Raw genomic sequence first — 25,047 nt, forward strand, 5'->3', positions numbered from 1 at the left:
GAGACAGGGTTTCTCTGTGTAGCCCTGGCTGTCCTGGAACTCACTTTGTAGACCAGGCTGGCCTCGAACTCAGAAATCCACCTGCTTCTGCCTCTGCCTCTCAAGTGATGGGATTAAAGGCATGCACCACCACTGCCCGGCTTGCCCTGACTTTTAATGTTAATTATCTTTGTTACTTGCATTTTTGTGACAGGGTCTTATGTAGCTCATGCTAGGGATGGATTTCGACCCCTGATCCTCCACTCTACTTTCCAAGTGTGGGGTGCCAGGAGGGTGTCAGGAGGCTGTTTTCCCAGCTCTTGGAGGTGAGAGGTGAGGGCCTGGAGACCTTTGGGGCTCACGGAAAGATACTTGAAACATCTTTGGAGGGACAACTTGTAAGAGCCCCCCAAATGGTCTGGGTGTAGTGCATACCGGTTAGCCCAGAACTAGCAAGATGGAGACAAGAGGTTCTGGAGTTCTAAGTCATCTTCAGCTACAGAGCAAGTTGGAGGCTAGCCTGGGCTATGTGAGTCTCTTATAAAAACAGACACAGTTAAACAAAAATTGGAAGTCTTTTTGCTAAGGACCTCCAAAACCAACGTCCCTCACATGGCCTCTGATGCCTTACTTGTCCCAGTCCAGGTGCCTCCTCCTGCCTTCCCCTCTAAGCCTTGTCTATACCTCGTGTGTCCTTGGCGTCCCCAGCCGGAAGTGCCTCTGTCCCAGCTCCCACGTGGCCACTGGTCACTTCTGACCTCATGACTCGTGGTTGTACCTGGAATTGTTCTCTACGTTGTTTATTATTTTTCTTCTCCGTTGTTTTCTAGATCAGGGTTTGCTTCCCCAGAGATGGCCAATGCTGGAGGGGAGGGTGTGCCTTGCAAGCAGCTGGGCCCCCTAACTCTGATTTCTTGATTCACTAGTTATTGCACAGATGCCCAGCGCCCGCCAAGTGTCCGCCAAGAATGGTTAGAACGGAGCAGGCCAGGATGGAGGGGGCAGGGAGGCCCTGCACGCCTGGACTGCTTGCTGCCGGAGGGATGGGGGTGGGGAAACCAGGCAGGAAAAGCCCTGCGGATGGGTAGCATGAGAGACCACCGGTAGTGTTCTGTTACTCAATGAGCTCAGACCAGATATGGGGTGCAGGGCATCTGGTGAGGAGGCACCCCTCAAGTTCCCCTAGGGTATATGCATATAGATTCGGGGCTGCTTAGATTAAGAGGTCAAAGTTTGTTCAGCTGAGAAGGACTAGGCATGTAGTGAGGTCAGAAGTCTCTGGGGGGGGTGTCCCTTCCTCCTCTCCCCGGAATGCTGTGAGGTTTACAGGGTAGGGGACCTGGGCCTTCTTGGTAAACTGAGCATAGCCAGCAGGGAAAGTCCGTGGCCGGTTGGGCGGAGCCGGGGGTGGGGTAGATCTTCAGTCGTGCGGACGCCCCACTCGCTTTCTCGCTTCCCGCCACAGCGCCAGCCAATCAGGAATAAGAGCCCTCCCCACCCAATTGGGGTGGAAGTCTCCCGCAACAGCCTGTGCACACTAATAAAAACGCCCTGAGTTTTCGCGGGAAAAAAAGTCCTAGCAGCTGGAAGGAACCCGCGCTCTAGTGCTCACTTGGGTCTTCTGCCACTCACGCGGCTCCCTTCTGGGTCACCCAGCCGCAGAGCCCTAACCTAGAGCCAGGAGCTCCAAGGGAGAGGAGAGTGCGGATCGCCGCCGCGAGAGAGGTGAGTGGAAGAGCGCGCTCTATGCACACAGTGGCACGCGGGGCACTACGCAGAACTGAAAGGAATCCTTCTCACGCATGGCTGCGGGGGCTTGCATCAGGGGATCCTATGGGTATCTTCTACGCTTAACCCTCTTACTGGTCAGGCCCACTACGTTGACGGCCCGGGTTGGGGGGGAGCTTTGCAAAACTTTCCCGCGCGTGGGGTGAGATCTGCAGGGAGCCATTGCCCACGCGTGGGTTTCACACCTCGTGTGCAAGGAATCCGAGTTGTCTCCTCCACGCTGAGCCTCCCTCTCCGGCCCTGCGCACACGGTTACACCCGAAAACTTGGCAGAAGTTTCCCGCGCGTGGCTCGGGACATTGCAGAGCCATTGCGCATGCGTGCTTCTGCATCCGTTAAGGGGCAACCTGAGGGGCATCCTCCACGCTGCACCTGTTTTTTTTACCCTCCCGGGTGCCGCTAAAGTTCGTGGGAAACGCGTGGGGTCCGGTGGGGAAGTGCACGCGGCTCCACGCCTAGGAGCGGACGCTCCCCGAGATTCAATTGTCGCGCCCGAGTCGGGTTTCGCGCGCCCAGGCGTCTCCGAGTGCATCTTGGCCAATCGCATGCGAGGAGGGCGGGGCACGTAGCCCAGGTGGAGCCAATCAGCAACGGGCTCTCCGGGAAGGGCGGAACTTAAACGGCGGGACTCCAGGGGTCTGGCCTGGGCGGCGGCGGCGGATGTGGGCGTGGGCTCTGTGCCTCCCGGGCCTTTAAAGCGCCTTCCCGAGAGGCCGGGGTCTGTATCCCCCGGGGAAGTTAGGGCAGCCAGCTGTGGGTGGGGCTCAGGTGAGTTTGTGGCCACGAGCGCGCGCGAGCCGGTGGCCCGGCCGGGACCGCCGGTTGCTATGGCCACGGCGGGGGGGGTGTTCTTGCTCTAAGCACGCGCGCGGGAGGCACGGATCTGGAACTCTGGGGGAGTCCTGAGTGGTGTGTATGTGTGCGCGCGCGGGGAGGCCCTACCTTCTGTGACCGAGTTCCCCCTCCCGGGACTTGAGAGGTTCCAGTCCGCTTCGGAGTTGGCGAGTTCCCGTTACTGGGACTTAGACTACGTGGAATGAATGAATGAATGAATGAGTAGCTGTTGCCACTTTTCAGCCCGATCAGGGCCTTTCTCCCGCCATGAACATTTTTTCCCCCTTCCTTCGCTGGAAACGTGGTGGATGGTCTTGGATCACCCAGAATGTTTTAGCAGTTCACACTCAAGTGTCCCACTCGCCGGTTATTAAAACATTAAGTGCCTAATTTATGCCACCTGATCCTCCCAAGGTGGGGGGGGGTCTCACTGCATATGTAGGAGGCCAGGACTACAGGAGATTGATCGTGGGAGTTGCTTCCTTTGGTCAATCAGATGTAACAGAAAGCTGCTGGGGCGAGGGTACTCCACTTCCCCTCCTTCCTGGCAAGCCCCACTGACTGGGGGGCGGGGGGTGTGTGTGTCAACCTCTGTCTCTCTCTATTTCTCCAGTACATCGGCATCATGTGGATCCAGGTTCGAACTATGGATGGGAAGGAGACCCACACCGTGAACTCTCTGTCCAGGTTGACCAAGGTTCAGGAGCTAAGGAAAAAGATTGAGGAAGTGTTTCACGTGGAACCCCAACTGCAGAGACTCTTTTACAGGGGCAAACAGGTAAGGGGGCCACTGGCGCTTTTCCATTCATCGATCGACCCTCTGAGCTTTGTTCCAAGCACCCTGCCTCTCAAAGCCACCAAGCAAGACCCCCCTCCCCTTCCAGTCGCCAGTCGGTCCTGTCCAGGAAGGAGATGCCTCGGATGCTGGGGGGGAGGAGGGGGCGAACAAAGGCTGGCGTCCTCAGCAGCTGGCCAGCTGGCCTCGTGCTTTGAAGCCTGGTACTTTTTATTATCTTTTAAACTCTCTTCTAAACATTATCTTTTCTTTGAGGAGAAAGTTTGAAGCAGCCATAGAGGGCCCCAAGGTGGTTTCTGCTTAAAATTTAACAGTCTTCACGTGTCGGCAGTAAGAGAGGGGACCAGGTTTTTCTTTTGAGATCCACCCTGATTGCCTGCAGCTTGTTCCCATAAGACAGCACCCCCCCCCCCCCAGAGGATCCACTTCACTGGCAGAATGTTGATTTGTCTAGGCTTGTGGGAAAAACCAGGCTAGTAGCCCTTCTTGGTGGCTAATCCCGTGTTACACCTCTCCGGCCATCTTTGCAGCCCAGCTGCCCGCACTTGGCGTTTTATTCACGTCCTCTAGCTGGGCTATCTTTTATTGGTGTCTAGAGGTATTGAAAGTTGCGTGTGCTAGCATTGGGGTCTCTGGGGTGGGACAAGCGCCTGCGAGGCCCATTTGGCGTACTGCCGTCAGCAGAGAAGGGGCCAAAGTCAAATTGCCAGGTTTTTTCATGGCCTGTACTCACCTTTGTGGTTGGGCAGGACACTACTGCCCTCTGGTGTCCAGGTCCAAGGGTTTGGTTTTGGACCCCAGCCCTGGCCCTAGGAGGGGCTGGCCGTGACTGTCCGCTCTCCTGGCCGGGATGGGGGTATTGGTGCAGCTAGGTGGTGTGTAGACGCCGTGTTCAGTTGTCCGCCGTGGAGACTCATTTCCTTTCACACCCAGTGTATTTCCTGGGAACTGTGTGTAGTGGGTCAAGTTCACAGAACATGGAAGAGGTATAAATGTTAGTGACCATACCCACTGCAGAGAGTCAGCCTTTAACCCCTGGCTTTCCACTGGCTGCCTGTGTCTTCTATCAAGTCACTGGGCTCGCTCACTTCTGGGACCATCAAAGGTGAAAATGCTTGTCTAGGTTCTCCCTGAACAGTGGTGGTGTTTCATTGAGAGACAGGGTTTCATGTAGCTCAGGCTGGCCTTGAACTTAGATCTGCCTGCCTCTCTGCCTAAAGGAATGAGCAGTGTGCCCAGCCTCACAGTTTAACCTGTAGCAAACCTGCAGCACACATTACTACCCGGTCCCTTTCCCTACTCTCCATATTGTAGCTCTGTTGGCTTTGTTGGGTTAGGGGCTGGCTTCTGGTCTCTTCCCCAGCTGCTGGGGCTACTAGGATACAGCAGGTCGGTCATGGGGAGGGAGCAAGGGGCTGGAAGGTAGGGGCAAGCAGAGAGCTAGGGGAAGCCTTCTGTGGTGGTTAATAGCAACAGAAACCCATTCAAGTAGGCCATTCTTCCAGAAAGTTTTAGATGGTTGGCTGTCCGGTTGAGAACTGAAAGGAGCTAGTTGGTGTCTGGAGTTGGTGTGCTGGCCCCTCCTTGCCTATGAGCAGAGTGGAAGATGTGTGGGAGGGGGCTCTGAGCAGCATCCCTGCCAGGGCAGGTGTGAGATGTGTCTGATAGACCCATGTTATCTTAAGACTGCCTATGAAAAGAGCCGTAGTCTTCAATGTGCTCAGAATGCTCAGGCTTTAATGTTGCTAAGTTGCCCCCCCTCACCCCCCCGTCAGGGGCAGCTTAAGCTTAACCTTTCGTGTCCCGAATGACAAGCATGGCTGACTGATGGCTGCTGCTCATGGTGATGTGTTATGAGTTGAGCAGGACCTGGCTTGGTGGCGTCACCAGATGTCAGCCCATGGTCCCCCCAGAGTGATGTACACTCAGGGTGTTCGGTTTCTATGTCATGATTCCCTGCTGTTAAGACAGTCTAGAAATCACCCAGGAGCCCCTTGGAATACTTCCCTCTCAACTTTTCCTTAGCTGGTCTCATTGATGAGTGACATGAGCCATGCTGACAGTATTGGTTAAATGCTTGTCTGGCATGCTTGAGTACCCTGGAAACCATACCTTTCGTCCCAGCACTGGGTCTGTCTCCTCTACCTGCGGAGTTCAGGGTTAGCCTGGGCTACAGGGTAACCTCGATGCCCTCCTCCCTACCTACCCCAGTGTGTCAAGGAACAAAGTGGCTGGGCCAAGGCCTATCCCTCAGGCTGTTCAGGAGGCTAAGACTGGGTTGCAGGTTCAAGGCCAGCCTGGGGAAAGTCTTGTCTGAAAATGTTAGTTGTTGATTTTTTTTTTAAACTTCCTTGTTACTGTGTATGTGTGTGTACCTCAGTGGGTGTGGGGGGTCAGAGGACAGTGCTGAAAGTTGGCGCTTCCTTCCACTGTGGACTCACAGGGCAAGAGCTCATAGAGTTCTTACTGGCTGAGCCATCTCACCAGCTTGTACTTACCTAGATAAAGGTCCCGTGTAGCCCAGGATAACCCTGAACTTGTTTGTCCTTGAGATGGAATGACAGGTTTGTGTAGTGCTGGAGATGGAGCCCAGGGTCTTCTGCACACTGGTGTGTGCGCAGCCCCTGCCCTGGGTTTTAGTCTCAGTCTTAGAAGTTAGCAGGAGTTGACTGAGTCCTGGATTTAGCTGTTGCTGGACTCGGCTGTTGTTGAGGTCATCGAGTGGGAGTTGAGCATTTTATTTAGGTTCTTAGACTGTCCTGTCCTCTTGTGATAGATGGTCCCAGGGGTGACCAGAGCCTGGGCTCACATGGTTTCCTGAATTTCCTAACCAGTCATTTGGTGAGTGGGATGTGTGTGGGGGGGTACTACATCCACCCCCAGTCCTAGTCACATGCATTGCAGGCTTCCACCTGCCTTCCCGGGGGCCCTTCCGGGGTAGTTCCAGCAGCCAGAAGCCGTCCAACCGGCCTTGTGAGTTAGGAGCTCTAGTTAGAACTGCTGGCTGAGTCTGCCCCGAGCCTGTTCCAGCCGCCTCCTGCCCTGCCTGTGGAGTGGGGGCTGCCCTCACCATCCCAGGCTGTGACCGTGGTTGGGACAGCTTGGTGGGCTCCTTGGGGGCCAGGGAGGCTTTGGGGTTTGATTGCCTACCCTGCTGCCCTACCTCCTAGTGGATCCAGCACTGACCACCAGTCCTTGGGCCCAGTCGCCACCACATTTTGCTTTGTATTTGAGAACTTTGGGCACGTTTGTGTGTGTGTGTGTGTGTGTGTGTGTGTGTGTGTGTTCCTGTCCTATGCATAGGCATTGTATGTATATGGCTGTCAGATGTCCTTAGCTGTGTGTATGTGGCTGTCTGTCAGATGTCCTTAGCTGTGTGTATGTGGCTGTCTGTCAGATGTCCTTAGCTGTATGTATGTGGCTGTCTGTCAGATGTCCTTAGCTGTGTGTATGTGGCTGTCAGATGTCCTTAGCTGTGTGTATGTGGCTGTCTGTCAGATGTCCTTAGCTGTGTTTATGTGGCTGTCAGATGTCCTTAGCTGTGTGTATGTGGCTGTCTGTCAGATGTCCTTAGCTGTGTGTATGTGGCTGTCTGTCAGATGTCCTTAGTTGTGTGTATATGGCTGTCTGTCAAATGTCTTTAGCTGTGTGTATATGGCTGTCTGTCAGATGTCCTTAGCTGTGTGTATGTGGCTGTCTGTCAGATGTCCTTAGTTGTGTGTATATGGCTGTCTGTCAAATGTCCTTAGTTGTGTGTATATGGCTGTCTGTCAGATGTCCTTAGCTGCTTTCTTAGCTGTGCTCCTGTTTATGACTGAGGAATGATTCACTATGTGGATGGTACACAACGGTGTTTGTCCATCTGCAAAAAGATTTGGTTTTACTGTGGTCACTGCCTCATGTGTTTTCTCTCCAGTCCCCCCTTCCATCTTGGGATCCCCAAGTCTGGCCTGTGGTGCAGAGTCTCTGTGTTGGGTGACAGGCGTTGTGGAATGTGGGTCCTGGCCTCCAGTGTAAGCACGCACCAGAGCTGTCATGGACTGCTGACTACTTTGTCTCCCAAGCTGTTCCCACATGTAGAGTTCCTGAAGAGAGAGACCCAGTCTCATTCCTGAAGAGTCTTATTCCCTCAGATGGGTTGCCGTCCCCCCTCCCCCCAGTCCTATTTCCACACCAGGACTTTTCTTCCTGAAGTCCCAGTCCCCCACACTGGTCCTCAGGCTTGATCAGGTCTGTTCTCGGTTACCATAGGTTACGTGGGCCTGCAAACCTTTTTTTCATATGCTCTCCCCATAAGTTTCCAGGGGTGGGGGTGTCATTCACTGTAACTCTGTAAAGCTGTGCTCTCCGTATGGCTGCTCAGGAGCATCTGTGAGTGCCCAGGCCTGGAACAGAGCTTTGGCTGGCCTCTGTAGTCCCATCTACCCCTTCCCCATGCCAGGCCTTTGAGGAAGATAGTCTGTTATGGATTTCCCCACAGATGGAGGACGGCCACACACTCTTCGATTATGATGTGCGCCTCAATGACACAATCCAGCTGCTTGTGCGCCAGAGTCTGGCACTGCCTCTCAGTACAAAAGAACGGGACTCGGAGCTCTCAGACTCGGACTCTGGCTATGGTGTGGGTCACAGTGAATCGGACAAGTCGTCCACGCATGGTGAAGGGGCCGCTGAATCGGATGACAAGACTGTGTGGGAGGATACGGACCTGGGGCTGTACAAGGTGAGGTTCCCTGTGGCTGTGTGCAGATGTGACGGTGGCATCCTGGGTTTGCTCCCAACTCAGATTTATACTTTGCCAACCCTGGCAGTGCCTGCCCATCTCTGTGCTGACAACCGCACAGGGTCTCCTGGGACTGACTCATTGGTGACTGCACTACCTGCAGGTGTTACCTCTACAGTTGAAACTTCTGTACGTTTTTGTTGTTGTTGTTGTTGTTGTTTTGTTTTGTTTTTGAGGCAGGGTTTCTCTGTATAGCTCTGGCTGTCCTGGAACTCACTCTGTAGACCAGGCTGACCTCAAACTCAGAAATCCGCCTGCCTCTGCCTCTGCCTCCCAAGTGCTGGGATTAAAGGCGTGCGCCACCACTGTCCGGCCAACCACATCACTCTTGACCTGTGTGCTGTTTCTGTGCTTTGTGGCAGTATAGGTTCTCACCCAAGGATCTAGGGTTACATGGGAGCTTCCACTCTTGAGTGTATGGAGGTCTGGGATGTGGCTCAGCAGCTGGACCTAGTGCCTCTTGTGGTCACTACTTATTTGCTGTCAGTAAACCTATGGAGATAGTCACAGACATCAGAGCAGAGGTCTCCTGCAGAAGGTGTTTTGTTGAGCTGTTTGTACAGAATAGTCCAGTCCCATCCAGTGTCCACAGTGCAGAGCTTTGCTGCCAGGTAGGGCATGGTGGCTCACCTGGGCTACAGAGTGAGACTTGGAGACATATGCACAGACACACTTGCCTGGCATATGTGACCCTGGATTCAATCACCAGGACTACCTAAGTAAATGAAACCTCTACTGCCCACTGCCCACGTCATTAACCCTGGTTCTGCTCTGCTTCTGGGTCTCCTGAGCCTCCTTGCTTCCCGTAGGTTAATGAGTATGTGGACGTGCGTGACAATATCTTCGGAGCATGGTTCGAGGCCCAGGTGGTCCAGGTGCAGAAGAAAGCCCCATCTGAGGAAGAGCCCTGCAGCTCCAGTGCCGTTAAGACCTCGGAGGACGACATCATGTACCACGTCAAGTACGATGAGTGAGTGCTGTCAGTCTCCGTCCCAGTCCAGAGCCGCTGCCCTGTCCTCCCCAAGTGACTGCTGCTTGGGGATCTAGGAGGCTGCCCTTGTTCCATCCTCATTGCCCTGTTTAGACAAAAGGCCCTTCTTCCCTAGGCTTCCTAGTGCTAGGAGCCCAGCCATGCTCTGCCCTGCCTTGATCTGTTTCTGTTTAGTCTGTGTGTGTGGAGATCTCTTGAGTGTCCTTGGTCCCAACCTTCACAGAGTTCCATAGGTGGAGGAGGCCCCTACCCTTATGGCTTTGCTGAACTCTGCTTCCCTCTCCTGGTCATATGCTGGGGTTTTGGCCTTTACTGGATGGCTCACCTGCCTGGCTACGATGGTTCCCTCAATATAGTAGATGGTACAGATCCCAGTAGCATAAATTGACATCTTAAAGAGATTTCCATGTTCCAGCTCTGGGATCACATATGCCCCCCTGCTTATTGTTGTCTAAAGCTTTATTTAAAGAGTCATTTTGTGTGGAAGTGCTTGGCAGAGGATGCTTGCTTGAGCAGAGTTCTGTGATGGACCTGAAGTGAGTGAGTACTGTGGAGTAGTCAACTCTGGTCTGTCTGCCTCCACACATGGATGTGGAGAAGCCTTTCACTTTGTCTGGTCCCCCAGGCCAACTGCTCCAGGCTGCCCTGACTTTGTGTTCGTGGGCATATGGTCACCTCACCATAGTGTTTGCTATTGTCTGTGCTATGTACGTGCTTGCTTCTGTTTGTCACTTCTCTCATGAGAACCCAGAGCTGTCCTTACTCCCATTGGGTGCACCGAGCTGCCAAAGCCTTCCTTTCAAGTTGCTGTCTCCCTTGGTGCTGGGATGGGGAGAGGGTCACTTTGGGAAGCCACATTTGTCCACATGTTCCACATACCTGGACCACGAACATAGACACTGGGGCCCCCCAGAACATGGCTCCCATGCTACCACATCTCTGTGGACTGTGTGTGTTAGCCTGGTAGGTCTGAGTGAGGTTGGGCCTTTGCTTGCAGCTATCCGGAGCATGGAGTGGACGTTGTCAAAGCCAAGAATGTCCGTGCTCGTGCTCGCACTGTGATCCCATGGGAGAGCCTGGAGGTGGGGCAGGTGGTCATGGCCAACTATAACGTGGACTACCCCAGGAAACGCGGCTTCTGGTATGATGTTGAGATCTGTAGGAAGCGCCAAACCAGGACGGCACGGGAGCTATACGGCAACATCAGGCTCTTGTGAGTGACCTGCGTGGACAGGGACCCTGATAGCCTCTCTCTCTCATCCTCCCACTGAGCCCTCTTTGGCCTAGTCTCGCTTCAAGGCTCCCAGATTTGGTTTTCTGGATGCTTCTGTGTGTGTGTCCATGTTGTCCCCATGCTGTGGGAGGGTGTGGGCTTGAGTGGTTCTTGCCTGCCAGCCTACACTTAGCCTTGTATATGCACAGCAGGCCAAGGGCAATGGCCTCCTTTGGAGGGTACCAGATCTTGCTGTCTTGCCCAGGGTGTCTTCAAACACCTGCCTCGGTGGTAATGGCACTTGCTGTGCAAACACGAGGATCCGAGTTCAAATCCCCAATACCCACATAAAATCCACATGCAGAAGCTTGCACTGCTCTAGGGACATGGGAGGCAGGAGCAGAATTCCTGCATGTCCAGGGGCAGCTAGTTTGGCAGATGTAGGCAGACATTGAGGCTGGACAGCTGAAGGGTGCCCTAACCTGTCTGTAGCACAGGACTGCCCAGATGATGGAATCCACACATGTAGAAACCAGAGGGGAAGAACCAACCTGGGTGAATGAAGCCCAGGCTCAGCCCCATAGTGTGTGTGCTAAGGTTTTGGGATGCTCTGCAGGAATGATTCTCAGCTCAACAACTGTCGGATCATATTTGTGGATGAAGTCTTGATGATTGAGCTCCCTAACGAGAGGAGCCCCTTGATTGCTAGCCCCTCACAACGTGAGTCTTGGTCGGGCCCCGTGTGTGCTTGGGTGGGGGTGGCAGCCCCAGGTGGCATTGTGGCCTGCTGCAGCCCCTCCTGCCCTCCGGAACACAGGGAAGAGTGGCCCATCCTGCCGGTTCTGCAAGGATGATGAAAACAAACCATGTCGCAAGTGCGCCTGCCACGTGTGTGGTGGGCGTGAGGCTCCCGAGAAACAGCTGTTGTGTGATGAGTGTGACATGGCCTTCCACCTGTACTGCCTGAAGCCACCACTCACCTCTGTCCCCCCTGAGCCGGAGTGGTGAGTGGAATACTTCTGGGGTCACCTAGCATGTCTTAGAAGGGAATGTAAGACAGGCTGGGAGGTGGCTCAGCCTTGATGCACAATTTTGCTGTCCTGAGTTCAAATCCCAGTGCTCACATCAAAAGCTGGGCTGTTAACCTGGCCTCATGAGAGTCCAGTGCTGGGGGAGCAATGACAGGAGTTTGGCTAGGACCTTGTGACTGCCAGCTTGGCTGTAGGCTCTGAGAGGAAGCTGTCCCAGTGTTAAGGGAGTTTGGCTCGTATTCCTCAGGTCTGCCACTATGTGCCCCACTCCACTGTGCACTTGGGGAGATCTGTGGTTCCCTTCTGCTTTTGAGTCGTCTGACAGGAAACCAGAGAAGGAAGGGTATTGTCCCTTATAGAACATTGGGATTTGGTCGTTTTTAAAGACAAGGTTTCTCTGTAGCCCTGGCTGTCCTGGAACTCACTGGCCTTGAACTCACAAGAGACCCACCTGTCAGCCTCCCCAGTGCTGAGATTGAAGGCATATGCCACCACTGCCCAACCTTTTTTGTTCGACTTTTTTTTTTTTAAGATTTATTTATTTATTAATTATATATGTAAGTACACTGTAGCTGTCTTCAGACACCCCAGAAGAGGGAGTCAGATCTCATTACGGATGGTTGTGAGCCACCATGTGGTTGCTGGGATTTGAACTTAGGACCTTTGGAAGAGCAGTCGGGTGCTCTTACCTGCTGAGCCATCTCACCAGCCCTTGTTCGACTTTTAAATTTTTTATTTTTTATTTTTATTTCACGTGCATTGGTATCTTGCCTGTATGAGGGTGTCAGCTCCTCTGGAACTTTTGAGTTGCCCTTTGGGTGCTGGGAATTGAACCCTGGTCCTCTGGAATAACAGCCAGTGCTCTTAACTGCTAAGCCATCTCTCCAGCCCTAAAATTTGTTTTTATTTTTAAATTATACTTAACATGTGTGCAAGCGAAGTAGTAGGGTACCCACGGAGGTCAGAGATGTCACATCCTCCTGGAGCTGGAGTAACAGGTGATTGTGACGCCAGTGATGCATGTGCTGGGACCGAACCCCAGTCCTCTGCAGAAGCAGCCAGCTTGGCGAGCACTGCCCCAGCTCTGTTCTTGTGTTTGTGTGGGGGTGTCTTTTTTTTTTGACAGGGTCTGATTTTACAGTCCAGGCCTTCTCTGAGTTGGAACACTTCTGCCTCTTACTTGCTGGAAATAGAGGCATGAGCAACTCTGCTTGGCTTTGAAGTTCTTATTTCTTTTTTTTTTTTTTTAAAGAATGGCTTTATTTATTATTATACATAAGTTCACTGTAGCTGACTTCAGACACACCAGCAGAGGGCGCCAGATCTCATTGTGGGTGGTTGTGAGCCACCATATGGTTGCTGGGATTTGAACTCGGGACCTTCGGAAGAGCAGTCAGTGCCCTTACCCGCTGAGCCATCTCACCAGCCCGAAGTTCTTATTTCTTATGAATAAAGTGGTAGGAGGTGGAGCTTTAGCTCCTTTTATCCCATTTGAGACAGGGTTTCTCTGTGTAGCCCTGGCTGTCCTGGAACTCACTCTGTGGACCAGGCTGGCCTTGAGCTCAGAAATCCCCCTGCCTCTTCCTCCTGAGTGCTGGGATAAGAGGCGTGCAGCACCATGGGTCTCTGGGGTTCTTAAACCCTTTTTGTTTATCTTTGTTTTGTTGTGTTTGGGGGTGTGGGCAGCTTTGGTAGTTACTTCTCTGTACTATGTAGGTCCTGGGGATTGAACTCAAATCGTCAGGCTTGGTGGCAAGCTATTACCTGCTGAGCCCTCTCACTAGCCTTCTGCAGACAGGGGCTCTTAGTGGAAAGCTAAGAAAACTCATGTCCTATAGACATTCTATAATGGTAGGGACGGTCCAGGTTGGAGTTTAACCATGTGCCACTGAATGCACATGGCTGCACATGGATGGATGGTAGAGCCCATCATAGCTGCCCAGGGACCCACACTTGGGATTGGACTAAGTAAGCTCTCATGACCTTGGTTCTGAACGGCCATGTGGGCTGTGTGGCTTCTCTCTTCGGTCTGTCTGTAGTGTCTGGGGGAAGGACACTATCCATCTTGCACTTTGGGCACCAGGCCACATGAAGGTGCCATTCTTGTCTTCCTAGGTACTGCCCCAGCTGCCGCACTGACTCGAGCGAGGTGGTACAAGCAGGGGAGAAGCTGAAGGAGAGCAAGAAGAAGGCGAAGATGGCTTCAGCCACTTCCTCCTCCCGGCGGGACTGGGGCAAGGTGAGACAGACACACATCCCTTCTTTCCCTGTCCCTGTTCCCCACTCCCCATTGCTCACATAGCCCTTTCTATATGGCAGGGCATGGCATGTGTGGGCCGCACCACAGAGTGTACCATTGTGCCCGCCAACCACTTTGGGCCCATCCCTGGTGTCCCTGTGGGCACCATGTGGCGCTTCAGAGTCCAGGTACGCTGATCTGACGGGGTTCCAGACATTTCTCGATTGAGTTTGTGTCTCAAGTGTGGCTGGGTCAGGAAACGATTGCTGAGTGGGGTTCAGGTGGGTGCCTGCTTGGAGAAGAAGGGTGCCAGGTTGCAGCATGACCCTAGACCCTTGTCACAGCTAGGTCCTTTATGGTGGCTATACTTGGCCAGCTGTTGTGCCAGTGTGCTCTTGTTAGGGACTCATCCTAGGGTATGTAGAGGGTTACAATCCCCAGGAAATGGAGTGATGTTCACAGGTGATGTTCACAGGTCAGCGAGTCTGGTGTGCATCGGCCTCATGTGGCAGGCATCCATGGCCGCAGCAACGACGGTGCCTACTCATTGGTCCTGGCTGGTGGCTATGAGGATGATGTGGTGAGCACTGCACCCCTTCACCAACACTTGCCTCTCGTGTTACCCACCATGACTGATGGATGGATCAGGAGTCGGCTGGCTTTGGGTAGCCTGTGAGGATTCTCTCTGTGTCATTCTGCCCAATCTCCATACTGGCATCCACCCTCAGCGCTGGCCAGAGGTGCAAGGTCACACTCTCAACCTGTTTCAGTCACTCCTGTAAGACCTAATAGTGTCCCCGGACAACAAGAACAGAGACACTTGTGGTTCATTTCTGCCAGAGAAAGAGATGCCACGAGGTGTTACCTAAAGCACAAAAACAAGCCTTGATTTTATAAGGAAAAATGGCTCCAAGGATGCCGCAGCTAAGTGTGGCAGGGTGGGGCAGCAGGAGCTGGCCTGGCATCATGGTCAGGGCTGCCATGTGGGGGTGTGATGGCTGCTTAATTAGAAGGGAAGATGGGAAGTCACAGGTGGAGCAGGCATTCCACACCCATGGTTGGGGTGGTTCAACCCTCCCTTCTCAGCAAAGGGGGCACCCCAACTTCAGTAGCAGGACATGTCAGGTGTCTACGTCCACCTCTAGAACCTTGTGTCTTCCCTAGGCTGAGGCTCTGTCTCATCAGGCACTCCTGATACTGTCCTCCCTCTGTGGGTCTGACAACTGGGGACTCCAGGGCGTGGGGCCCCATGCTGTGTTCCTGAGTCTGGCTCACATCACTGAGCATGTGCCTTCAGTCCCCTCCAAGTCAGAATAGGACTCTGCCATTCCAAAGAGCAGCACTTGTTAAGGGACCACAGGGTAGCTGCATGGCTCTTGGGCATCCATGTACCACCGCTCCCTCAGTCTCCCTGCCTCCTTGGGGTTCATACTCTTGTCCTCACCTAATGTGGCAAGGCTTACTCACTCACCCTTATGCTGAGAGCTCATACAGCCATTCTTCTCCATTGCAGGACAATGGCAATTACTTCACATACACAGGGAGTGGTGGCCGAGACCTCTCTGGCAACAAGCGTACAGCAGGCCAGTCCTCTGACCAGAAGCTCACTAATAACAATAGGTCTGTGGAAAGCATGGCCCCCATGCCATGGGTGTGACTGCTCTTGTGTGGCAGAGGGTGAGGGGACATAGGTTCCTATTAACTCTTGCCCAGAGATCTAAGTTTGAGTTTTGAGACCGCCTCATTGTGTGTATCTGGCTGGCTTGGACTCAGAGATCCTTTATGGGTGTTTTGTCTAGATGTCTAAATACCACTTGTGTCTAGTATCAGGCCACAAGAGGGCATCAGTTCCCATAGAGCTGTAGTTACAGATAGTTGTGAGTGCCCAGGTTGGTGCTGGAAATTGAACCTGGGTCCTCTGCAAGGGCAGCTGGTGCTCTAACTGCTGAGCCATCTGTCCAGCCCCATGGCTTTGTGAATGCCAGGCCAGTGCTCTCCACTCAGCAATGCCCTCAGCCCCAGGACTTTTCTCTGTCCTGTTTTCATAGATAGTGGTGTCTAACACTGGGAGAGGCTGCCCTGCCTAGCCTTGGGCCTGCCTGCTCTCTCCCTGGGGAGGGCATTGCCAGGAAACCCCTTCGTGGCTGTGTACCATTTTTATATCTCTTCTGTTTCCCTCATGGTGTATCAGTGTCTCGTGCACAATCCCAGCCATGGTAATACTTCAATTTCATCCTGGGGGAGAGGTTCTGGGCAGGGTTCCCTGTGTTCTGGTCTGCAGTAGACAGGGTGCAGCTCTGCACATGGTTGTTGTAACGCATCTTCCAGGACAGTGTCCACAGAGGCCAGACAGTTAGTTGTGAGCTACCATGTAGGTGCTGGGAATTGAACTGGGTCCTTTAAGAGCAACCCCTTCAGCCCCTTTGGGAGGCATTTAAATCAGACAGTAGCCTCTGGCAGGTCCTGGCCTATGCTAGGGATCTTGTCTTGGTGTTCTGTTGATAATCTCCATGGATCTGTGAATGCCAGGGTGTGCCTTTCTTGGGGAGACATGTAACTGCTCATGCGTGTCCTGTCTCCCCAAAGGGCTCTGGCACTCAATTGCCACTCCCCAATCAATGAGAAAGGTGCGGAGGCTGAAGACTGGCGCCAAGGGAAGCCAGTGCGCGTGGTCCGGAACATGAAGGGCGGGAAACACAGCAAGTACGCACCCGCAGAGGGCAACCGCTATGACGGCATCTACAAGGTGAGCGCACTGAGCACCTGCCCTTGTCCCATGTCCTTGTGCCGGTGTCCCAAGGCCCCACAGCACACTGCACCAACCACACTGTCCTTTCCACAGGTGGTGAAGTACTGGCCAGAGAGAGGGAAATCGGGCTTCCTCGTATGGCGCTATCTCCTTCGACGAGATGACACAGAGCCTGAGCCCTGGACCCGGGAGGGCAAGGACCGCACTCGGCAGCTGGGGCTCACTATGCAGGTGTGTGTCTTTGAAGGCCAGGGGTGAGGAATTTCCAACTTCTTCCTCTTTGGAGCCTGCTGTCCATCATGGTGGGAGCTGGGGTTAAGGGTGCTTGCTCTACTCCCAGGTCCCATGCTCTCCAGAAGGCTGAGGCAGGAGGGTTGTGAGTTCAAGAAGTTCATTAAGTATGGAGAGAGTGATGGCTTAGTAGTTAAGACCATTGGCTGCTCCTGCAGAGGACCTCAGTTTTGATTCCCAGCACCCCCATGGACCCACATGGCAGCTCAAAATGTCATGAGACCTGACAGCCTTTTCAGGCACTGCACACACATAGTGTAGCATGAAGGTAACACACCAATACACTGAAAATATAAATCCAAAAATGTTGAGGTCACAGGTAAATCTGTGGCCAGGGTTGTTATCTGCTCCTCTGACTCTTGATGAAAGCTAATGAAAGCATCAGTGGGGAGAAGCTACCAGAACTCATAGGACACAGGTAGTGGGTGTGAGCACCTAAGGGTGGCAAGTCCCCAAGAGCAGAGCCACCTCACCTCTCTGCAGCCAGAACATTAGTCACACTTTCACCCTTTTGTGGACATTAAGGGCATGCTGGTACGGCCTCTAGAGTTTGTGGGCTGCACTGAATGTGTATAGCAGGTGTACAGAACCGTGTGGGTGCACACGTGTGCGAGGAGACAGGGTTGGGGGCTAAGAGAGGGTCACTGGTAGGACTGCTGAGACTAGTTTTTCTCTTTGTGGGTCTTAAAGGTCTCATTCTGTCACTCAAGCTGACCTGTAGGTCATATTGGTCCTCTTGATAGTCTCCCAGGTCACAGGTGGGGCATCTGGCTTCCTGGACCGCCAGCTAGCCTTGAGGTTGCTATGTAGCTCAGGGTGACCTTTGAACTCCCGACCCTCTCTTTACCTCAAGTGAAGGGTGACAGGAATGTGCTGCCAGACCTGGCTTCATTTAGTTTTGGGTAAGAACCTTCCCACATAATCCAGGCTGGCCTTAAAGGACTACGGACCCTCAGGTGTCAGGATAGGATCTCTTTGCTGCCACACTTGGCCTCCGTGCTTGGGCAGTAAATCCCCTCAGGTGCCCAAGAGCTTGTTGGGTGATGGCACTGTGACTGCAGGATGGGCTGAGTTTTGACTCTGCCTCCCACTCCTCCCCGTTCAGTACCCTGAAGGCTACTTGGAGGCCTTGGCTAACAAGGAGAAGAACAGGAAGCGCCCGGCCAAGGCCTTGGAGCAGGGACCCTCATCTTCCAAAACAGGCAAAAGCAAGCGGAAGTCCACAGGTAGGTGCCCGTGTCCCGTTGGGACTTGCTGCCGCCCCATACATCCTACGTGTCTGGCGTGCTCACCAGCACTGCTGCACTCCTCACTGCCTCATTCCGCCTCCTCCTGACGTCATCCCCACAGGTCCAACCACCTCCAGCCCCCGTGTCTCTAAGAAGAGCAAGCTGGAGCCGTACGCACTATCCGTGCAGCAGACCAACCTCATCAAAGAGGACAAGGGCAATGCCAAGCTGTGGGATGATGTGCTAAGTTCACTTCAAGATGGGCCGGTGAGCCACTGGGGTCCCATTGCTCCCGTGGGCAAGCCGGGTCAGAGCCTGTCCTACTGCAGCACACCAGTGTCTGCACATGACCCAACTTAACACGAACTAACTTCTGTCACCCACCATTCCTCTTCCTCAGTGGCTCTGACTCCAGGGACCCCTTGGGAGTGGGACCCTGCAGCTTTGTATTTCTATGCTGGCTCACAGCACCGAGGCTCACCTATGCTGGAGCGGATATCAGAATACCCCTTTTCATGCCTGAGGAATATTCCTGTAGACACTGCCTTCTCCAGTGGTGGTCCATCCACTCACTGGGCTCATATGGTGTCTTAGGGTTTTACTGCTGTAAACAGAGTGTTCTTCATTGGGAGAGTGTTTGGCTTCTAGGCAGCTAGGAGGAGGGTCTTCAAGCCCATGCCTACACAGTGACATGCCTCCCAAAAGGCTACATTTCCTAATAGTGCCACTCCCAGAGCCAAGCATATTCAAAACACCACCCAAGGGCTGCTGCACCTATTTCCTGTTGTGCCATTGTGGGAGTGTCCCTTCGCCCCTACTGTGCTTAAGTGTGTCCCTGAGTGAGAGTCTTATAGCTTGTAACTGCTATGTATGTGTGTTAATGAAGACCTGTTGAAGCAGGGTGTCCCTGCCATGATGGCTGCTGTCCTGGGGAGGCCATCTTCTGGGGCTGATTCAAGGTCAAAGTGAATAAAGCCTCTCCTTGTTACAGACTGAGTCTCGACAGTCATTCAAACTCTGTGTGTACCTGTGTGCTGAAAGCAGAGGTCGTGACTTAGAGGGACTTGAAGAGGCTCAGCCCCTTCCTGCCGTTTTCAGTGTCTGAGGCCTTGACTCTGTGTCTGCCTTTACTGCAGAGCCCTCAGACTTTGCTGAGGGTCAGATGGGTGTGGGAGACTCTTGTCTTGTGGCTGGGGTGAGAGTGATGGAAGTGGGCCCTCTCACTTGCCTTGCAGTACCAGATCTTCCTGAGCAAGGTGAAAGAGGCTTTCCAGTGCATTTGCTGCCAGGAGCTGGTGTTCCGGCCAGTCACCACCGTGTGTCAGCACAATGTCTGTAAGGTGAGGAGGTGGGAGCATGGCTTGGACGCACCCTCTGCACTTTTGGGGTTTCTTGACAGTTGCCTCAGCTCTATCCTTTATAGAGATCCCAGACCCCAACAGCCTTTGGGATGTTGCCAGGGACTACCAAGAGGGAGCTCTGTGTGTGCGTGAGAGGATGGAGTCCTGTGGGGCTACTTTGAGCTGTCTCCTCACCCTGTTTATGTCTCACACAGGACTGTCTGGACAGGTCCTTCCGGGCCCAGGTGTTCAGCTGCCCAGCCTGTCGCTACGAGCTGGACCACAGCTCCCCAACCCGGGTGAACCAGCCCTTGCAGACCATCCTCAACCAGCTCTTCCCTGGATATGGCAGTGGCCGGTGATGCCAAGACCCAGGCAGAGGGCTCATGGTTCCAAGTTCATAGTGTGTTTAGCTTGAAGGTGTTGTCCTTCCACATCTGTCCCTGGCAACTCTTCTGTTCTGGTCACCAGTTAACCAGGCAGCTATAGGAATCCCAAGTTCTGGCTACCAGCTGGACTTCTGTTTTTCATTCCTCTCCCCCCTCTTCCCTCTTCCTCTCTCTATAACAAAGCCTGCAATTTATTGTCCAAGAGAAGGAAAGAATTTTTTTCTTTTTCTTTTTTCTTTTTGAGATGGGTTTAGAAACCGTTGAGCCTCATACCAGGCCTCATGTCATGTTGGTAGGAGTTCTCCCCACGCCAAGCTGCCTAGAGACCATCTGCAGCCATCTTTGAAAAGCCCAGATGTATCTTCCTGCATTCCAGGGGTGGCCCCTGAGGCTGTCCCTCAGGCCTTCATAGAAGCCCTGGGCCGCTATTCGCTGACATGATTGCAGAGGAGAGTTGGCTGTGGCCTCAGGCCAGGGGACCAGCTGAGCTGAAGCTGCACTTGCCTTGGGCTGGTCACTTCTTCACTGCCCTCACCACTGAGCATTGGGTGGTGTCCACCTTGGAAGCCTGGGTTTCAGTGTGCACTGGCTGGGTGTCGTGGGAGGCTGAGGTGTGTTATCAAGTCCATCTCGTTTTTAACTCAGCAACTGAGAATTCTAAGGGTTTTTGTATTATGTTTTTTTTTTTTTTTTTTTTTTTTTTAAAGTGAGATAAATGGTTTCCTCAATGAATTTCTTTTGTAGTTACAGCCTGTACTGAGGAAGATGTTTTCCTTGGTAGGGTTTTGTTTCTTTTGTAACTTTGCCAAAGTGTGCAGGTGTATCTCATGGAAACGGAACCATTTACTACAGGCAGACTGGACAGCACAGTTCTAAGGGCTGTGTTTTGTTTTGTGTGGGGCATTTTTTCCTTGTTAGATTGTTAACATATTGCAATAAAATAAAATTCTGTGAGGATGTTTTCTAAAGTTCCATATTTTTTTTGTTCAGATTTTAGATCTCAATAAATTTTTTTTCTGCAGATATTTGAATATTTGCTTGTTTGTGTCTAAACTGCTTTGTAGCGCTGTCATAAAACCTGTGCTAAGAGGTTAGGCTCCTCGTGAGTGAATGAGCATAAATGTACCGATGATCAGGGCCCAGCTGCCCCGCGCTGGTTTTATAAATAGTTTTATATAGACAATGGTTTACTCAACATTAGCTCTTACTGCAGTCCGCATCATCCAGTCTGTTGGGCAGAAACTATAAACCTGAAAGCTGAGCACACTTGAGCATCTAAGTCTTTGACTAATAATTGGCTGGCCTCTATTCTAAAATATTCGGGAAGATTCTACAATTGCACAGATAGCAGCACGGGGTTATATAAAACTTGATGTTGAAGATGGGTACGAAAAGGCAGCAAGCACTGGTTTTTGAGACCAGAACCCCTGGTACCTGGAAGTGGGAGGATTGTCAGGGCCTTGGTCTTATGTAGTTTCTGAGGTACCTGCATTCTGCACTGGGCAGTGCAAGTTGGAGAGGGGACTAGGGTCCTTGTGGGGTGGTGGGAGGGTGAGCAGGGGCATGTCCCCATCCTACAGCATAAGGTTGCTAGATGACTCACAGAGACAAGCTTTGCTCAGAATGAGCTCTGGGGAGTAAGTGGCTGTTCTCAAGGCAAGGATGAGACGAAACAACTTTAATACATGGTGGCTCACAACCATCTGTAATGGGATCTGATGTTCTCTTTTGGAATGCAGGTACATGTGCAGATAGAATACTCGCAATTTTTTTTTTTTACATTTGTGGGGGGTTGGACAGTTCAGAGCACCAGCTAGCTGTTCTTGCAAAAGATCTGGGTTTCTCAGCACCCATGTGTGACGTACAACTGCATGTAACTCCAGTTTCTGAGCATCTGGTGCCATCTTCTGGCCTCTGCAGGTACTGTACATAAGGCACAGACCGAAAGCACCCATACACATCTAAAATTTTTTTAAAGCTTTATGTTATTTGAGTACACTATTGCTGTCTTCAGACACACCAGAAGAGGGCGGTGGATCCCATTAAAGATGGTTGTGAGCCACCATGTGGTTGCTGGGAATAGGTCCTCTGGAAGAGCCATCTCTCCAGCCCCTAAAAATTTAAAAAGTGAGTGTATAAGCCGGGCAGTGGTGGCGCACGCCTTTAATCCCAGCACTTGGGAGGCAGAGGCAGATTTCTGAGTTCAAGGCCAGCTGGTCTACAGAATGAGTTCCAGGACAGCTAGGGCTACATAGAGAAACCCTGTCTTGAAAAACAAACAAACAAACAAACAAACCAAAAAAACCAAAAGTGAGTGTAAAAGTAACTTTCTGGAAGTTAGCTTTAACCATGTGGGTGGATGGGTCCTGGGGATGGAACATCTATTTTCATGCTTAGCTAAAAGTACTTTTATACACAATATGGAACCCTCTCACCAATTACTGGGTTACTTCTAAAAACACACTGGGGCCATAGCTGGGATATGCCTGTTAGCCTGTATTCAGTGGCTGAGACAGGAAGATCTTGACTTCGAGGTTAGCCTGAGGGACACAGTGACAAAACTCGATAGACATGGAGGTACAAGTTTCTAATTCCAGCACTTAGAGGCAGAAGCAGGTGGATCTCTGAGTTCATGAAGCTAGCCTGGTCTACAAAGAGAGTCCCAGGACAGCCAGGGCTGTTAACGAGAACCTTGTCTCAAAAAACAAAACCAAACCCGCCCACATACAGTGAGGCGTGGTTAGAGTCTCAGCACAAAACATCCAAGGCTGGCCTGGAGATCAGGGACCTGCCTGCCCCTTCCGCCCTACCGCTGCAGTTAAGAGCATGGGCCACCCTATCAAAGATGTCAGAAAATTTATGATTAGAACTTTATTTTAGAAAGGAGAAGTTTCCAGCCTGGTCTACAAAGTGAGTTCCAGGACAGCCAGGGCTGTACAGAGAAACCTTGTCTCGAAAAACAAAAAAAAAAACAAAAGAAAGGAGAAGTTTATTTTAGCAAATCATGAATGTGAATGGGTGCCTGTAAAGGCCACAGGTGTTGGATCCCCTGGGGTTGGAGCTGGAGGTGGTTGTATGCCACTTGACAGGTGCTGGGATTTGAACTCAGGCCCTCTGGAAGAGCGGTAATAATAATAATAATCTTAACCATTATGCCATCTTTCCAGCTCAAGGCAAGTGTCTATACCACCGTGTAGACAGAGGAATCCTGAGAGCAGAGCAAATTTAATAAAATCTACTCCTAAATTAAAAAATCTACCTGTCCTTTCACACAGGTCACCTGCTCTGGAAAATATGGTGGCAATGACCACATGGGATTCTGTTACTGTGCACAGAATGGTACAGACATCCTGAAGGATAGAAAACAATTGCTTCCAGGGACTGAGGGCTAACAGGACTGATAGACACTGGAGTGTGTGTGTGTGTGTACTTGTATGTGTGCACTTGCACAGGTAGACATGTGCTACCTGTGGAGGTCAGAAGGACAAAGGACTCTTCCTCCACCCTGTGGGTCACACACAGGCCATCTGGCTCAAAGGCAAGTTTATTGAGCTGTTTCTCCTGAGACAACTAAAGATGATGGTACAGTCCAGATTCTAAGTACAGGATGACTGGCGTGGGCGATGGCCGTTCCCTTTACATTGCACAATGAAGAGCAATGGGAACAATTCAAGACCTATCCAGCTTGGAATAATTTATGTGTAACCTTGGGAGTTATTGAATTGACAAGAGACTGGGGGTGGTGGTGGTAGAACAAATATCTTGGGTGCACAAAGAACCTGCTCTAAGGGGGGTACTTTCCAGATGTTAGATATTAAAATAGAAGGATTTCTAGTCTACTCCACAAAACAGGAATGTTGTCACCTCTGCTTGCTCAAGTAGAAGAAGCAGTAATGATGGAAGCTTTGCAAAGCAAGCTCTGGATCAAGGAGCTTACAGCCAAGCTTAACAACTCAGATGGCATAAAGCAAGCTCCAGAGTTGCCCTCTGACCTGAAGAGGTATATACCCACACATATATGCAAAATAATAAATTTAAAATTATAAATGCATATTGATGGGGATGATATCAGACCTTAACTAAATGCTCTTGAGTGCAGGGTGACTGGCGTGGTGATGCTGTTCCCCTCACATCGCACGATGAAGACCGATGGAAACAATTGTGTGGAGCAGGGGCTTGGACACCTGTAGCTGGAATTTGGGTGCCCAGACTTCCAATTTGCAATACGCTGAGCTGGAGAGTAGGACCTAGGACATTTTGAGAAGTAGATAATTGAATTCTCTTCCACTGAATTATTGCAACGTTTTCCGTGGGTACAGCTACCAGTTCATGGGGGGGGGACCGAGTCACGCACGTTTTAGGGAACTCATGAACGTCCAGGGAGGGCAATATGGATCGCTTTTGAGATCCTCTTTATCCTAGTTCGTCCTTTTGCAAAGCTGGGCTCAAAATCCGGCTCCAGATCTAGAACTACCGGGTTTCGAACCACTGTCTCGGACCCGGAGCTGATGTTGTGCAGGAAATCACGTACTCAGCAGCCGCCCGGTCACAGGGTGGAGTCTGGAGCAGCAAGACAGCGATTGACATTCAGTCCCAACCATTCGGCACCCAGAGCCCGGTACCAAACACCAATCCGCGTTTGTCTCAGTGAGGTCTGAGAAAGCGCTTGTCAATCTGCGTGAGCTCGGGGCTATCCTACACTCGACCGCAGCCGGGTTGGCTGTGCGCATCTTGACGGGCATGCACCATACCCACTGAAAGCTGAGCCGGTCACTAGACACGTGAGTGGGTGCCGGCGCGTCCTCGGGGTTGGCCCAATGAAGGGAAGGAGTCGAGTGCCTGCGCCCGCCCCAGGTCGCGGAGGGCGGGGCCGCTCGGTGTTGATGAGGGGAGGGGTGGAGCTGTCAGCCGCCACCAATCAGCGTGCGGGTGTGGGCTGACTGTCCAATGGAGGCCGAGTAGGAGCCGTCGCCCCGCCCCTCTGAAGCTTCGCCTCCCCGCCCCGGGCGCTTGCTGAGGGCTCGGCCGCGAGCGAGCGAACCATCGAAGGAGCAAAGAGACCGGGCGAAGACGAGCCCAGTGGCCCGGGCGAGCGAGTGAGGGCCGGCGGGGGCGAGGCGAGACGGCCGGGCACGCGCCGCTCAGCCTGCTGTCCGCGGTCCGGGCCGCGCGTTGCGCCAGGTGAGTGAGTGTGCGATCGGCGGCGGCGCTCAGCAGCTTCCAGGCCCCTTTGGGGGGCCGCGCGGCCGCCATGCCTGCCCCCACGCCGCACCTTGGGCTGCCGCGCGCACTCCAGGCCGAGGCTTTGGCTGCGGCCTACTCGGCTCCTCAGGGCGGCGGAGTACGCCGCTCTTTTGTCCGTTCGGGCGAAGCTGCTGTTTGTTGATCGACAAAA

General features: G+C 52.5%; 2 protein-coding genes across 8 annotated transcripts in view; both read left to right on the top strand.

Annotated features, from left to right (window-relative positions):
* The first annotated feature begins 1,656 nt into the window (after positions 1-1,656).
* Positions 1,657-19,807, top strand: Uhrf1 (ubiquitin like with PHD and ring finger domains 1). Its single transcript, XM_021218535.2, has 17 exons — positions 1,657-1,704; positions 3,215-3,379; positions 7,878-8,120; positions 8,990-9,150; positions 10,169-10,384; positions 11,001-11,104; positions 11,178-11,388; positions 13,531-13,654; positions 13,735-13,842; positions 14,130-14,234; positions 15,168-15,274; positions 16,241-16,400; positions 16,497-16,634; positions 17,800-17,920; positions 18,045-18,190; positions 19,159-19,263; positions 19,479-19,807. The coding sequence occupies exons 2-17, from the start codon at positions 3,227-3,229 to the stop codon at positions 19,623-19,625; spliced, it is 2,349 nt and encodes a 782-aa protein (XP_021074194.1). The 5' UTR covers positions 1,657-1,704; positions 3,215-3,226; the 3' UTR covers positions 19,626-19,807.
* A 4,857-nt stretch (positions 19,808-24,664) lies between these two features.
* Kdm4b (lysine demethylase 4B) overlaps positions 24,665-25,047 on the top strand; it is a 79,493-nt gene continuing 79,110 nt past the window's right edge. For 6 of the 7 annotated variants that reach the window (XR_002381173.2, XM_029531251.1, XM_029531252.1 and 3 more), the window contains exon 1: positions 24,683-24,833. The gene's annotated coding sequence lies outside the window, so the exon portion shown is untranslated. Of the gene's footprint in view, positions 24,834-25,047 lie in introns of all 7 variants that reach the window. The other variant, XM_021217651.2, reaches the window with a different exon arrangement.

This window comes from Mus pahari, chromosome 18 (assembly GCF_900095145.1).
Source record: "Mus pahari chromosome 18, PAHARI_EIJ_v1.1, whole genome shotgun sequence".
Lineage (NCBI taxonomy): Eukaryota > Metazoa > Chordata > Mammalia > Rodentia > Muridae > Mus > Mus pahari.